The sequence below is a fragment of the Miscanthus floridulus genome, chromosome 12 (assembly GCF_019320115.1).
Source record: "Miscanthus floridulus cultivar M001 chromosome 12, ASM1932011v1, whole genome shotgun sequence".
NCBI classification, from domain to species: Eukaryota; Viridiplantae; Streptophyta; class Magnoliopsida; order Poales; family Poaceae; genus Miscanthus; species Miscanthus floridulus.
In genome coordinates, this window is record NC_089591.1 from 33728932 (window position 1) to 33742254 (window position 13323).

The 13323-nt window shown below is 43.2% G+C and overlaps 1 protein-coding gene across 3 annotated transcripts; it reads left to right on the top strand.

The window, feature by feature from the left end:
- Positions 1 to 6512: 6512 nt before the first annotated feature.
- On the top strand, positions 6513 to 13053 carry LOC136498465 (uncharacterized). Of its 3 annotated transcripts, none has more exons than XM_066494392.1 (10): positions 6513 to 6705; positions 6824 to 6939; positions 7094 to 8775; positions 9293 to 9519; positions 9633 to 9965; positions 10852 to 11098; positions 11682 to 11810; positions 11893 to 12108; positions 12212 to 12335; positions 12512 to 13053. In XM_066494392.1, exons 3-10 carry the CDS (start codon positions 7213 to 7215, stop codon positions 12748 to 12750), a joined length of 3078 nt encoding a protein of 1025 aa, XP_066350489.1. In that variant the 5' UTR covers positions 6513 to 6705; positions 6824 to 6939; positions 7094 to 7212; the 3' UTR covers positions 12751 to 13053. The 3 variants fall into 3 exon arrangements, with proteins under 3 accessions (XP_066350489.1, XP_066350490.1, XP_066350488.1); XM_066494393.1 differs by having other exon boundaries at positions 6831 to 6939; XM_066494391.1 differs by lacking the exon at positions 6824 to 6939.
- Positions 13054 to 13323: the final 270 nt, after the last annotated feature.

A 13323-nucleotide genomic window follows, 5' to 3' on the forward strand; every position in this document is an offset into this window, starting at 1 on the left:
AAGTGAGTATGCAGGTGATAGGTTGAGATGATTTTACCAATATGATCACAACCTCATGAGCTACCTCAAGCATGATATGTGATTCTACTAACTTTTCATGTGAGCACTTGAAATGAACATAGTTAGCTTGGAGAATGTTATATTTGCTTGATAGTTCATTTAGTCTTTGCCTTGAGCTTAATGTTGTCTTTTTCTAGTTGTGACACACTAGAAGAAGAGTTAGTAACTAAAACATGCTCAATTGACAATATTTCATACCTTTCATTTATTTCCTTTATTTCTTCCAACTTGGAGATGAGAAATATTTCTTGCTTTTGAAGTGATTGTTCTTGCTTCTCATTCTCTTCTTCTAGCTCATCATTATTTTCAACTATCTTCATGATGATGAGCTTGTCCTTGCAGCTGAGATAATCAAGGTTGTAGTTGTCTTCAACTTCAACATCACTTTCATCTTGATCATCCACTTGTGCTATCTCCTTTACTTGATCTTTCTTAGAAGCTTTCTTCTTGCTTTTCTTGGCCATGAGACACAAGTAATGAGTATCTTGAAATACTAAACATGATTCATCACTTGGTCACCACCGAGCTTGATCAACCTCACAAGAGTCTACTTGCTGTCTTGCTGCTTTGGCCATACCGAACATGTCCAGTATAGATACTAGACACGTCCAGTATGAGCTGCCAGGTAGCATAACACTTGTGGCTTGCACTTCTTGCTCCGACTCAATGTACTTTAGGTCTTATGAGGCCTCTTCACTACATGACGACACAATGGACACATTTTCCATTGTCTCAAGCTCATGTACATCATCATATTTGGATTTTCCATACAAAACAAGTCTAGTCTAAATGAGATGAGCACTCTCCGGAGGTGTTTATCCATTAAAGATTGCCTCATCTAGAACCTTTGCACTCAATGTACTCAACATGACATTAATTGCTTGAGCATTTAGTTGCACACATCTCTCTTCCTCTTTTAGAATATTTTTGTAGTTGCTCCAATCAACTATAGGAAGAGAGATGCTTACATCCACAATATGCTCAATAAGAGGACTAATAGCCCTAAAAGCATTGAGTACATGAATTGACCAAGATAGAAAGTTTGAACCATCATTTTGGGGAAGCACTGGTTTTGACTCATTAGGCGTCAACATCCTTTTCTCACTGGTAGTGAAGCTTTTAGTGAGTCCTTTGCTCTGATACCAACTGAAAGGACCAAGGATGCTGCCTAGAGGAGGGGTGAATAGGCGGTTCTAAAAATTCAACCCTTTAAAATGCGGAAACGATTAGTGAAGGAAATTCCAAATCAGAGAAATGAACCCCTCATGAGTTAAACACAAAGTGTACAAGGTGTAGAGAAAGTATCTAGGAGGTACAACCCTGCAGCACAAAGTTAGAGCAATCAAATAAATAAGGTTGGCTTAGTACTCAAATATCGAATGTGTCTGGTACCTATATCAGGATGTGTCCGGTATAAATGGGTTCTACACTCCAGCTCCTAACTTTCTCCTTTCGATTTCTCCTTTCACACCAAGTTGTAGACCACTATTGATAACCTATTGACTAAGCTCAAACAACACACAAAGATCATAAATACCAAATGTAAAGAGAGATCGAGACACGGTATTTGTTTTACTGAAGTTTAGACTCCGTCAAGTCCTACTCTTCAGTTGAAGGGGCTACGAGCGACCCAGCGAAGGTCAGCTCTAGAGAACCATGAAGGACACTCTAGCTAGAGTCTTTTCTAACTTCTTTTCCTCCTTCCACTAGTTGATCCCTTCCCTTGTGGTGGTGGAATCGAACTGTTACCAACTTTTCGAGGCACACCATAATCTCTTTGGTGCTCTTCGGCGACACCTAGCCATCTAGGATCGAAGAGTCCATGAGTAACAAATGCAAATCACAAGATCGACAAATATGCACAAGTGCTCAAGGGTGGCTTGCTCTCAATTTTGAATCTCACTCAACCCATAAGATGGTTTTTGCAAATTAAATCAATCACTCACTAAGAGAGGGATGGAGAGTGTTCTCAAAGCTCAAAAATATGTTTGAATGTCAGGAGAATCAGCAACCTCCAAAGGTGGAGGCTAAGGGATATTTATAGCCCCTTTGAAAAACTAGTCGTTATAGAGCCGTTAGGAATATCAAACACGTCTAGTACTGTCTGTACAGCCCCAATGATCACTAAGTCAGTGACGCTATGAGGCGTCGGAAACTCATGATGATTGTCGAAACTTCCAACTCCTAGAACTCCCAACACTTGTCAGAACTCCCGATGAACCAAACCGAGAACACTAAAAAAGTTGCCACGACTGAACCAATATCGAACACGTCTGGTATTTCTAGCTGCAGCAAAGCGAGTTAGCACTTGTGTCTCTCTTTCACTCAAACCTCACATGGGTTGGCCTGAGCACTTATGAATAATCATCTATTAACATGATGCATACCTCTTCATAGTATGACATACCTATTAACTCAAGATCAAATGAAAACATAATTGAGTCGCTTGAGTTAATTTCTTTCAAAACAAATGCCATAGCTTTCGGTCTTCGACAAGTGAGGGTGTCAATCATGTTAACTTTGACAAGCCATCTTGAGCATGTGACTTGATTCCAAACAACAAATGTGAGTTGACTTCAAATGTATCAAGTCACTTCAACAATTCATCCAAGATTTGATCCTCCACTTCAATATGAGCAACACGGTTTGATTAGTACCTTGACTAAATGTAAGTACTTCCTTTTCACCCTAGCTAGGTTCCTTGATCGCCAAGCCGTCGCTTGCCCTTCACCTTTGCCTAGTACCTCGAAGCCTTTTCCTTGCTATCTTCATCATATCAAGCTGTCAAGTCACACCTTGTGTTGAATCATCCATTAAGTTCAATTATAATTGCCTTTTAATCTAGCAAGCTTTAGAATGTGAGACCGTTCCATATGCAATCCCTCATGTCTCGTTAATCAAAAACATCAATGTGCTTGCTTTCATATTATTCGTAGAAATCCCACAATGGGTAAGCCTTCATGAATATCTTTTGCATTGTTGTCTTGTGTTTGAACTAGATTATTTATACATCAACACATCATTTTAGCTTTCATCAAGTACCTGTAAGATAACCCATTTTCTGCCTAACGCTTAGTACATAGGTTAGACCTTTAATCACGTTGTCATTCAATCATCCAAGACCCACTAAAGAGCAAGATGCACTTTCTCGGCCTCACATTGGGGTAGGCAGGGCCTAGTAGCCAAGCGCTGCAACTCACAGGCGGCTGCGTGCCTGATAGGGCCGGTAACCGCACCACCGTGACTCATAGGCAGCCGTGCCACCGAAACCAGGAGAGGGCAGGCATGCGCCGCATCTGGTAGGGTAGACAGTCGAGCACCGCATGAGGTAGTGGAGCCTAGCGCCATGTGCGGGAGAGAAGCGGAGCGAGACATGCGAGAGTTGATTTTTTTAGGAAAGTGGCGCATGCGATAGTGAGTGGAGGGAGACGTCCAACCTTCCAAACATCTTAATGGTAGCATTACCAATTTGAGTTCGTCATGGATGAGTTGGACGGTTGGTGGGCACAGGTGAGAGGGGAGTCGTCCCCAAATATAGTGATTTTTATATATTTTATTAATAATTAATTAACTAATTTAGTCGAATTAATTTAGTTTGATCAGATTTATAAAAATATTACCATCTAAAATAAAAGAATTAACCTATCAGAAAAATATTTTAAAAATTAATCTAATGATGCTCATAAATGTTATCATTTTTTCTGTAAGCTTGATAAAATATAGAATAGTTTAATTAATGTAAAACACACTCAAAAGTCCTTATATTTACCAAGAGGTATGCACGTGCGTCCACGCACGTGTTTAAATAAAATCATAATGGATAAATAATAATAGATTTTGTAAACTCAATCATTATACTTACATAATCATAATGCCATAAATAAGAATTATTTTTTAACATAGGGCACAACCATTGATGGTATTTCTTATGCTCGTAACTTCACCAAAGAGTATTCCAAAGTATCTCATTTGTTTATCCATAGAGAAGCATGGCTAAGAATAATAATGAATAGATGTGATTTGACTACATCATAATTAATTAATGTACCAAAGTCTATTCGGATAAATCAATAAAGGAGGGTAGTGAAAGAGATAAGCACACCAAAGCCCTATAAAGATACAAGTAGGTAGACAGCCTAGTTAGGAGGGCAACGAGATATGTAGAGCCACAAGTAATTCTCTACTACTTTAGTCTAAACAGGAATAACTAGTTATACAACTTAGCACACCTAGGTACTAGTGATCGCACATCAAACATGAGAGGATAGACCCGGTAAACAATAGAAAGAAGTGAGAAGGATGTCAAACCGTTTCAGAAAGAAGTGAGAAGGACGTCAAACTGTTCCTGCAAAGAACTCTATAATTTAAGAACTCACTCAAACGTAGTGAAATGTAGAGGATAGATAGGGTCGACACCACTTGCTACCTACCACAACTATCCATGGGGCAATAAGCCACAGACAAACGTAAACTATAGTTTAGCCACCATGTCTACACTATGATTTACTACTCTAGCACAGGCCTCAAGATGAACTAGAGCACTTAAATAGTCATAAGCGATGAACCAATATAAAGGAGTAATCACTACTGCTTAACATACAAGATTATACAACTAAGTATAGCACACAACTAAAGGTATTACTACTACTACTACTACTACTACTATAAAGATAGAGAGTAGCAACACTACTAAGACAACACAATAAAGTAAAGTAAAGAAGATATATATGTAAATAAATACTCAAAGTACTACAAAATAAAGGATACAAGAGCTTACCTTAGAGACTAGGATGGATAAGCTCACACTCATTGTACTAAGATAAATGAGGAGAGGACTCTTGAGTGTAGCTTGCTTTTAAGTGAGGAGTGAGCCTCTATTTATAGGGGAAAGCTAAGGTGAAAGTGGGCCCATGAATCTAAGTGACACCACCTCTCCACCCTCGGATCAATCCGCCAATCTCTCTCTTTCTCTATCCTTAATCCTCATCCACAATCTAAATCTCTTCCTGCTTCTTATTCTTGATCCAACCCTTGATGCATGGGCTATGAGGTGTCGGTTTAGTGCGGAGGCGAGTCGTCGGTGCAAGAGGCAAGTTCATTGGTGCGGTAGGCGAGGTCGGTGGTGTGGCGGTCGAGGAGGGTGAGTGTGGCGGCCCAGTGATACACCTGCTCGACGGTGACATTCCTCGACTTAGGCGTCCCGCTCCTTTTAAGATTTTTTTGTTTTCTCTCTAGGATGCAAATTGTAAACAGGTAATTCAAAAATACCCAAACCCGAATCTAAATTTTCAAGTACCCGATATTTCGCGTAATCTTTTTCCAAGAAAAATATCGGGTAACAGTTTCAGAAATCCAAATTCTCTAAAACCTGAAATATATGACCCAAAATCTTTTTAGGTAACTTGAATGTCCAATTTTTTTTATAAAAACACTCAAAAGAGTGTCACATGTTATACATCTCAAGGACCGCTGCACATCTCTACAACCTTTGGCTGCGTTCGGCTGGTATGGAGGAAGTATCGTTTCCGACTGAATTTTACTGTTCACGGATGATTTCTCTTATAAATTTCTTCAAATTTATTCAGATTCCTTTAAATTCCTCGAAGCGAACGGGCGTTTGTGTTTGAGCAATCGCCCAAGCCCAAAGCGTACGTCGGGCTCCGCGGAAGAAGGCCCCGTTGCAGGCCAGGTCAGGCAGCCAGACGCCCCCACTTGGCGATACACGACTCGTTGGTCGCTCCACCCATCCAGGTTCCAGAAGAAGGAGTCTGCGGGCCAGCCCGTTTGAAACCGTGACACTGTCGTTAGGGCCCACCGCCGGTCCACTTTTACCTAAGCCTGGGCAAAATACCCGATACCCATTACCCATACCCGAATTACCCGAACTCGGACCCGAATTACCCGAACCCGAGGTACCCGATACCAAATTCGGATAGCGATTTTGATTACCCGAAATTAGTTTGGGTAATTCGGGTAATATCCCCCGGTACCTAAACTACCCGAACTACCCAAAGATTTGTTTTTGTCTTTGTATTTATCATGTGTTGTTAGCTGAACCATTTAACTTATCACTTTATTAGAATATAATTCTCTCTATTTGAATGAGTGACTGTAATATATTATTCACTACAAATTGTTATTGAAATTCTATACAAATTGCTGCTGAAATTATGTATAGATCGCTACTGAAATTTAGTGTAGTTTGTTGTTTTCTGTAAATTTGGGTATATCGGGTAATACCCGAACCCGAACCCAAATTATCGGGTACCCGAATTTGCGGGTAATGTTTTTTCGAGGATAATATCGGATAACAATTTTCATTACCCAAATTTTGAATTACCCGAATTACCCAACCCGAAAAAATTGGGGAACCCGCCAGGCTTACTTTTACCTCTCACCCCATCCCATCCCATCCCATCCCATCTCTCCGAATCTATCGGCATCGGCACGGCACCGGGGAGAGAAGAGAAGGGACCCAGGCGGGCCAACGCCGCACCTTCGCCCTCTATCATCATCAACACCATCACGGGGGAGACCGGGAGACGGCCCTCGAAGCGTACCCGTCCCCATTCTCCTTTCCCGAAGCACCGGAGCGCGGCGGCGCGGCGCGAGACCCTTCCCCGCCCCAGCCGACCACAGGCCCAGGTAAGGCTCGCCCGCTCGTTGTTCCCTCCTTGCCGGATTCCGTCACGCGGTTTTCTCTAGTTTGACCCGATCGGTTGTTTGCTGCGGAATCTGCTTAGTGCTTGTTGTTACTTGTTAGTCCCTAGGGTTATGAGGAGAGATCGCGGGTCTCAGTGCTCTGTACGGAGTGACCGATCTCGGATGGGGACTGCGAGGCCAGTTTTGCTGTGAATCTGTGATTTATTGATCTGTGCGGTGCGTAATTGATCGAGATTTAGTTTGATTTGGGAAGCCCAGCCGCGACACATGCAAAATTCAGTTCCCTTGCCCTGGAATTTCGGTGCCTAATCTGTTGTTGTTCCTGCTGCTCTCTATGGAGACCTTAAATCAATATCCGGTTCTCGTGCAGGGGGGGCATGCGATCGATCGCGTGCCTGGTTGGCTGATGGGAGGCTAGATTCCCGCAATCCACCAGTCAGACACGTACCTTAGCGGTTGATTTTTTGGTGAAGCGACCTCGATCTGAAAATGGGGCTGTTCCGGGCGGCGGCCGGCCTGGCCCGTGTGGCGCTGCGGCGGAACCTCTCGCGCGCCGCGGCGAGCCCCTTCGCCGGCGGCGGTGGAACCGGCGCGGGCGCCGCACCGGCGCGCTACTTCCACTCCACCCGCCCGCGCCGGTTCGCCGCGCCCGAGCCCCGCGCGGTGCCGCTCTCGCGCCTCACTGACAGCTTCCTCGACGGGACCAGCAGCGTCTACCTCGAGGAGTTGCAGCGGGCCTGGGAGGCTGACCCCAACTCCGTCGACGAGTCCTGGGACAACTTCTTCCGCAACTTCGTTGGCCAGGCTGCTGCCACCTCGCCCGGCCTCTCCGGCCAGACCATCCAGGAGAGCATGAGGCTGCTGCTGCTCGTCAGGGCGTACCAGGTGAGCGGCCACCTCAAGGCCAAGCTTGATCCGCTCGGGGTGGAGGAGCGCCCTGTCCCGGACGTGCTGGACCCTGCGTTCTATGGGTTCTCTGAGGCGGACTTAGACCGCGAGTTCTTCCTTGGGGTGTGGAGGATGGCTGGATTCCTTGAGGAGAACCGGCCAGTGCAGACGCTGCGTTCCGTGCTGGGGCGGCTCGAGCAAGCCTACTGCGGCACCATTGGGTATGAGTACATGCATATACCTGACAGGGAGAAGTGCGACTGGCTCAGGGATAGGATCGAGACAGTTAACCCAAGGGAGTACTCTTATGAGCGTCGTCAGGTCATGCTGGATAGGCTTATCTGGAGCACACAGTTTGAGAATTTCTTGGCAACCAAGTGGACGACTGCAAAACGGTTCGGTCTTGAAGGTGCTGAGACTCTGATCCCTGGCATGAAGGAGATGTTTGACAGGGCAGCTGATCTTGGTGTAGAGACTATTGTCATTGGGATGCCTCACAGAGGCAGGCTAAATGTCTTGGGAAATGTTGTGAGGAAGCCCTTGCGACAGATATTCAGTGAGTTTAGTGGTGGTACCAAGCCTGTCAATGAAGGGGAGGGGTTATATACAGGGACTGGTGATGTCAAGTACCATCTTGGAACTTCATATGATAGGCCTACCAGGGGTGGGAAACATATCCATCTGTCACTGGTTGCAAACCCGAGTCATTTGGAAGCAGTTGATCCTGTTGTTGCTGGGAAGACGAGAGCGAAGCAGTACTATTCTAATGACCGCGACAGGACCAAGAATTTGGGAGTGTTGCTGCATGGTGATGGTAGTTTCTCAGGGCAGGGAGTTGTGTATGAGACGCTGCATCTCAGCGCCCTTGAAAACTACACCACTGGTGGGACAATACATATCGTGGTCAATAATCAGGTTGCTTTCACTACTGATCCAAAGTCAGGGAGATCCTCGCAGTATTGCACAGACGTAGCAAAAGCATTGGATGCTCCGATTTTCCATGTTAATGGTGATGATTTGGAGGCCGTTGTTCATGTCTGTGAGCTCGCTGCAGAATGGCGACAGATATTTCATTCAGATGTAGTGGTGGACATTGTATGCTACCGGCGATTTGGCCATAATGAAATTGACGAGCCGTCCTTCACCCAACCTAAGATGTACAAGGTACACACTCTTCTTCGTTTCATTTTGTTAAGATTTGGCACAAATTTGCATACTTTTGTCTTCACATAGTTTTGTTAAGAAGGGCGGGCCTGGTGCAAGCGGTAGAGTCTTACCGCCTGTGACCGGAAGGTCCTGGGTTCGAGTCGCGGTCTCCTCGCATTGCACATGCGAGGGTAAGGCTTGCCACTGACACCCTTCCCCAGACCCCGCACAGAGCGGGTGCTCTCTGCACTGGGTACGCCCTTGTCTTCACATAGTTATTTCTATCCTGATTCTTGCTGTACCATTTGAGTAGTGATATCTTCAGTACAACATCTAGTTAAATGCTGAAGGACAGACAGAAAAAACATGAGTCTATTATGTATCTTTTGGTATCATAATCAGAAGAATTCTTAAAAGTCTGAAACCAACATTGATTCTGAATAATCAAATTTGGTGTAGTTTCGGTATTATTTGTCACAGTCAAATGTGTGATTGTGCCCATTCACATTTGGAAAGTGTTTTCTGTTTGCGTCAGGTGATTAGGAACCATCCAAGTGCGCTTGAGATTTATCAAAGAAAGTTGCTGGAGTCTGGGAAGATCTCAAAGGAAGATATTGATAAGTTAAACAAGAAGGTCAGCACTATACTTAATGAGGAATTCCAGAATAGCAAAGACTATGTTCCCAACAAGAGGGACTGGCTTTCAGCTTACTGGACTGGGTTCAAGTCACCAGAGCAGATTTCGCGTATCCGAAACACCGGGTAAATAGATCTTCCCGCCTAGTTTGACTGTTTCTGTGTTTCTTCACATTTTAAGTGATCTTGAACTGACAAAAAACAATTGTGCTTCCTTGAATGCATTTTCAACCATGCAGTGTCAAGCCAGAGATTCTAAAACGTGTTGGAGAAGCCATGACTACTCTGCCAGAAAATTTCAAGCCTCACAGGGCTGTGAAGAGGATTTTTGATCTGCGGCGTCAGATGATTGAGACTGGAGAAGGCATTGATTGGGCAGTTGGTGAAGCACTTGCTTTTGCTACTCTTATAATTGAGGGGAACCATGTCAGGTTAAGTGGTCAGGATGTTGAGAGGGGTACATTCAGCCACCGTCATTCTGTCATCCATGACCAAGAAACTGGAGAGCAGTACTGCCCGCTGGATCATCTTGTTATGAATCAAGATGAGGAGCTTTTTACTGTGAGCAACAGGTATGAAATAAAATATACTAAACTTGTTCCAGATAGGGATGTGCATGGGTTAGCAGCTTAAGTTCACCTTCTATAGGAAACACGAAATGTTATTACAATAACCAGATAGATCCAAAATAGAACCAGTACTTGTCAACTGCACTAGTTGATTTCTGTGTGGGTATTGTGGTATATTGGTATCATTAATTATTTGAACTTCTGATATAATGCTACAATATTTTGATTGCTGAATTGAGAAGCACATGTAAGGTGCAGCAGAAAAACAGAAACACAGGCAAGGAATAGAATTCCTGACTAATTCCTGTTTCCATGCATTGTAGGCACTGACCACTGAGATGATCTAGATAAGGAACAAATTGTTATAAAATCATAACGAGTACTGAGATTGATTAGTAATTATCTTAAAAGAACCTAGATACAGGACTGAATGATAAAAAGTTTCAACGGCTGTTGGATTTTATGGCTGATTTCCACATGCTTGTATGTCATCTTTCGCTGTATGAATTTTCAGATGCAAAATATAAAAAAATATATGGCTGAGTATGTGGGATGTCTCGAGTCTGGTTATTTTAACAACACTCGTTATTTTAACAACGCTCGTTGTATCTTTCTCTTAGTGAAATGAACATAGCTCTCTCGGTAGTTCAAGGAAAAAAAACTGAACATTTTGCACCCTCAACTGGCCAAGTTAGTAATTTTCATTTCAGATGAAAACAAGTTTTGGGGTTGTTCTTTAGGGAATCATAACCTTGAGGTTAAGGGCTGCTATATATTGTAATATAAACATACGGAGATGCCATCTTTTCATACCTGATTATTTCCCCTTTTTATAGTCGACTGGCTTTTTTTTTTTGGCCTGATCTGATGTATGCAATTATTTTGACAGTTCCCTGTCAGAATTTGCTGTTTTAGGCTTTGAATTGGGTTACTCCATGGAGAACCCGAACTCATTGGTCATATGGGAAGCTCAGTTTGGTGATTTTGCAAATGGAGCTCAAGTGATATTTGATCAGTTCCTGAGTAGTGGGGAGTCAAAATGGCTCCGCCAGACTGGCCTTGTCGTATGCCTTCCTCATGGATATGATGGTCAGGGGCCTGAACATTCTAGTGCAAGATTGGAGCGCTTTCTTCAGGTACTATTTTGTATTTTCAATTGCAAAGATGCAGGCACATTAATAACTCGTGTTTGAAGTATTATCCATACACTTAAAAGGAACAGTTGCAAGATTTACTGTAAATTAGCTCTACCACAACCCTTCAGTCTCTTTTTTTTCCTTTGGAATTGTTTATGCCATTTGCCAATGATGAGCATTGTCATTACCAGAAAATTGACTTTGTTGCTTACAATGTTTAATATTTTCCCTTTGTCATGACTGATAACTTGGCAGCCAAATACCTACATGCAATGGAAATGCATCAAAATTGTCCATGGTAGCTCACTGGTCACAACATTAACTTTACATGATTTTAGAGTTTTGAATAGAGAATGCAATCAAATCAACACTTGCACTTTGTATATTGATGGATCTGCAGTTAGCCAGTTATTACTTCTATATTATGCAGTCTATCTGTTATACGTGTAATGACTCTAAATGTCAGAGAAATATGTTCAGTTTTAGTATATGGAAATATATTCTTGGTTCTACGTCGTTTAGATGCTGATAGTTTTTGGTTACCTACATCCTTTTATATTAAACATCAATAACTGTATTGCAGATGAGTGATGACAACCCTTATGTTATACCCGAGATGGATCCAACACTGCGGAAGCAAATCCAGGAGTGCAATTGGCAGGTCGTTAATGTAACGACTCCTGCAAATTATTTCCATGTTCTGCGTCGCCAGGTGAAAATCTTTGCAAAATTTCCCCTTCCTCCTGTAAAACCATCTGATGTGGTGCACTGAAATGGCTTTCCTTTATTTTTAGATACACCGGGACTTCAGGAAGCCTTTGATTGTGATGTCCCCAAAGAACCTCCTTCGCCACAAGGACTGCAAGTCGAACCTATCTGAATTTGATGATCTTGCGGGCCACCCTGGATTTGACAAGCAAGGGACACGCTTCAAGCGGCTCATTAAGGACCAGAATAATCACAAGGACCTCGAGGAGGGAATCAACCGTCTAGTTCTTTGCTCTGGAAAGGTAGGTTGTGTCACTCTTGGAAGTTGTATTTTGAAGATCGTTAGGTTCCTCTTTGGCAAATTGGCAAGCCATTATTTGACCCTTTTTTTAACTATGATTTCAGGTGTATTATGAACTGGATGAAGAAAGAAGGAAGACAGAGCGCACTGATGTTGCTTTATGTAGAGTTGAGCAGCTCTGCCCGTTCCCCTATGACCTCATTCAGCGCGAGTTGAAGAGATATCCAAGTATGTGTTTAGAAAAGTTTGGTTGCTCGTTTTTACTCTGCTGCATGATTTCTAATTTGTCAACTGTATACTATAATATGTTTTGGCAGCTGGAAGGATAGTTGACATATATACATTCTAATGGATGAGTCCTAGTAAACAACAAACAAGCTGATACACGCGTTTATGTTGTGCAGATGCTGAGATCGTGTGGTGCCAGGAGGAGCCGATGAACATGGGAGCGTACAGCTACATCAACCCGCGGCTGCTGACGGCGATGAAGGCTCTGGGCCGGGGTGGCATCGAGGACATCAAGTACGTCGGCAGGGCCCCGTCGGCTGCTACCGCGACGGGCTTCTACTCGTTGCACGTGCAGGAGCAGACGGAGCTGGTGCAGAAGGCACTGCAGCGCGACCCTATCAACTACACGTTCTGAAAGAAACGAGACCCCTGTAGATTCTTGGAATTGGGGACCTTTTGATTGATTTTGATATACCTCTATAGAGAGAGCAGGCCTTAAGTTATACCTGTGCAGCCATTTGGTGAAATAATCGTTTCGGACTCTACAGTACCGCATGAAAGAAACCGTTGTAAGTTTGGAAAAACTCCATCTCGCAGCGTCGGTTTTGTGTTCCTGTATGCTGAAAAGCCTGCATGGCTGAAAGCCTGAAACACCGACTGCCGGAATTTTGCTGCGATGAATTGCGAAGTATAAAAAGCATGAACAGTATGTCATTCATCTTGCTTGTTGCTTTGGAATGGAGGAAAAATATAGGAATTTTAAAGGATCTAAATTCTATAGGAAAAAAAATCCTACGAGGCCCTTTGGAACAAAATAATCTTTCCCAATAATTCCTTTGAAATTCCTATGGATTGGACTGTTGTGAAGGAATTTTGGAGGAAACTAAACATGAGCTCCATCCTCATTGTTTCATTTCCTGTGCTTTTCCTATTGCTTCCAAAGACATCTAAAACCCTATAGGATTTGAAGTGTTAGGACATTTCATTC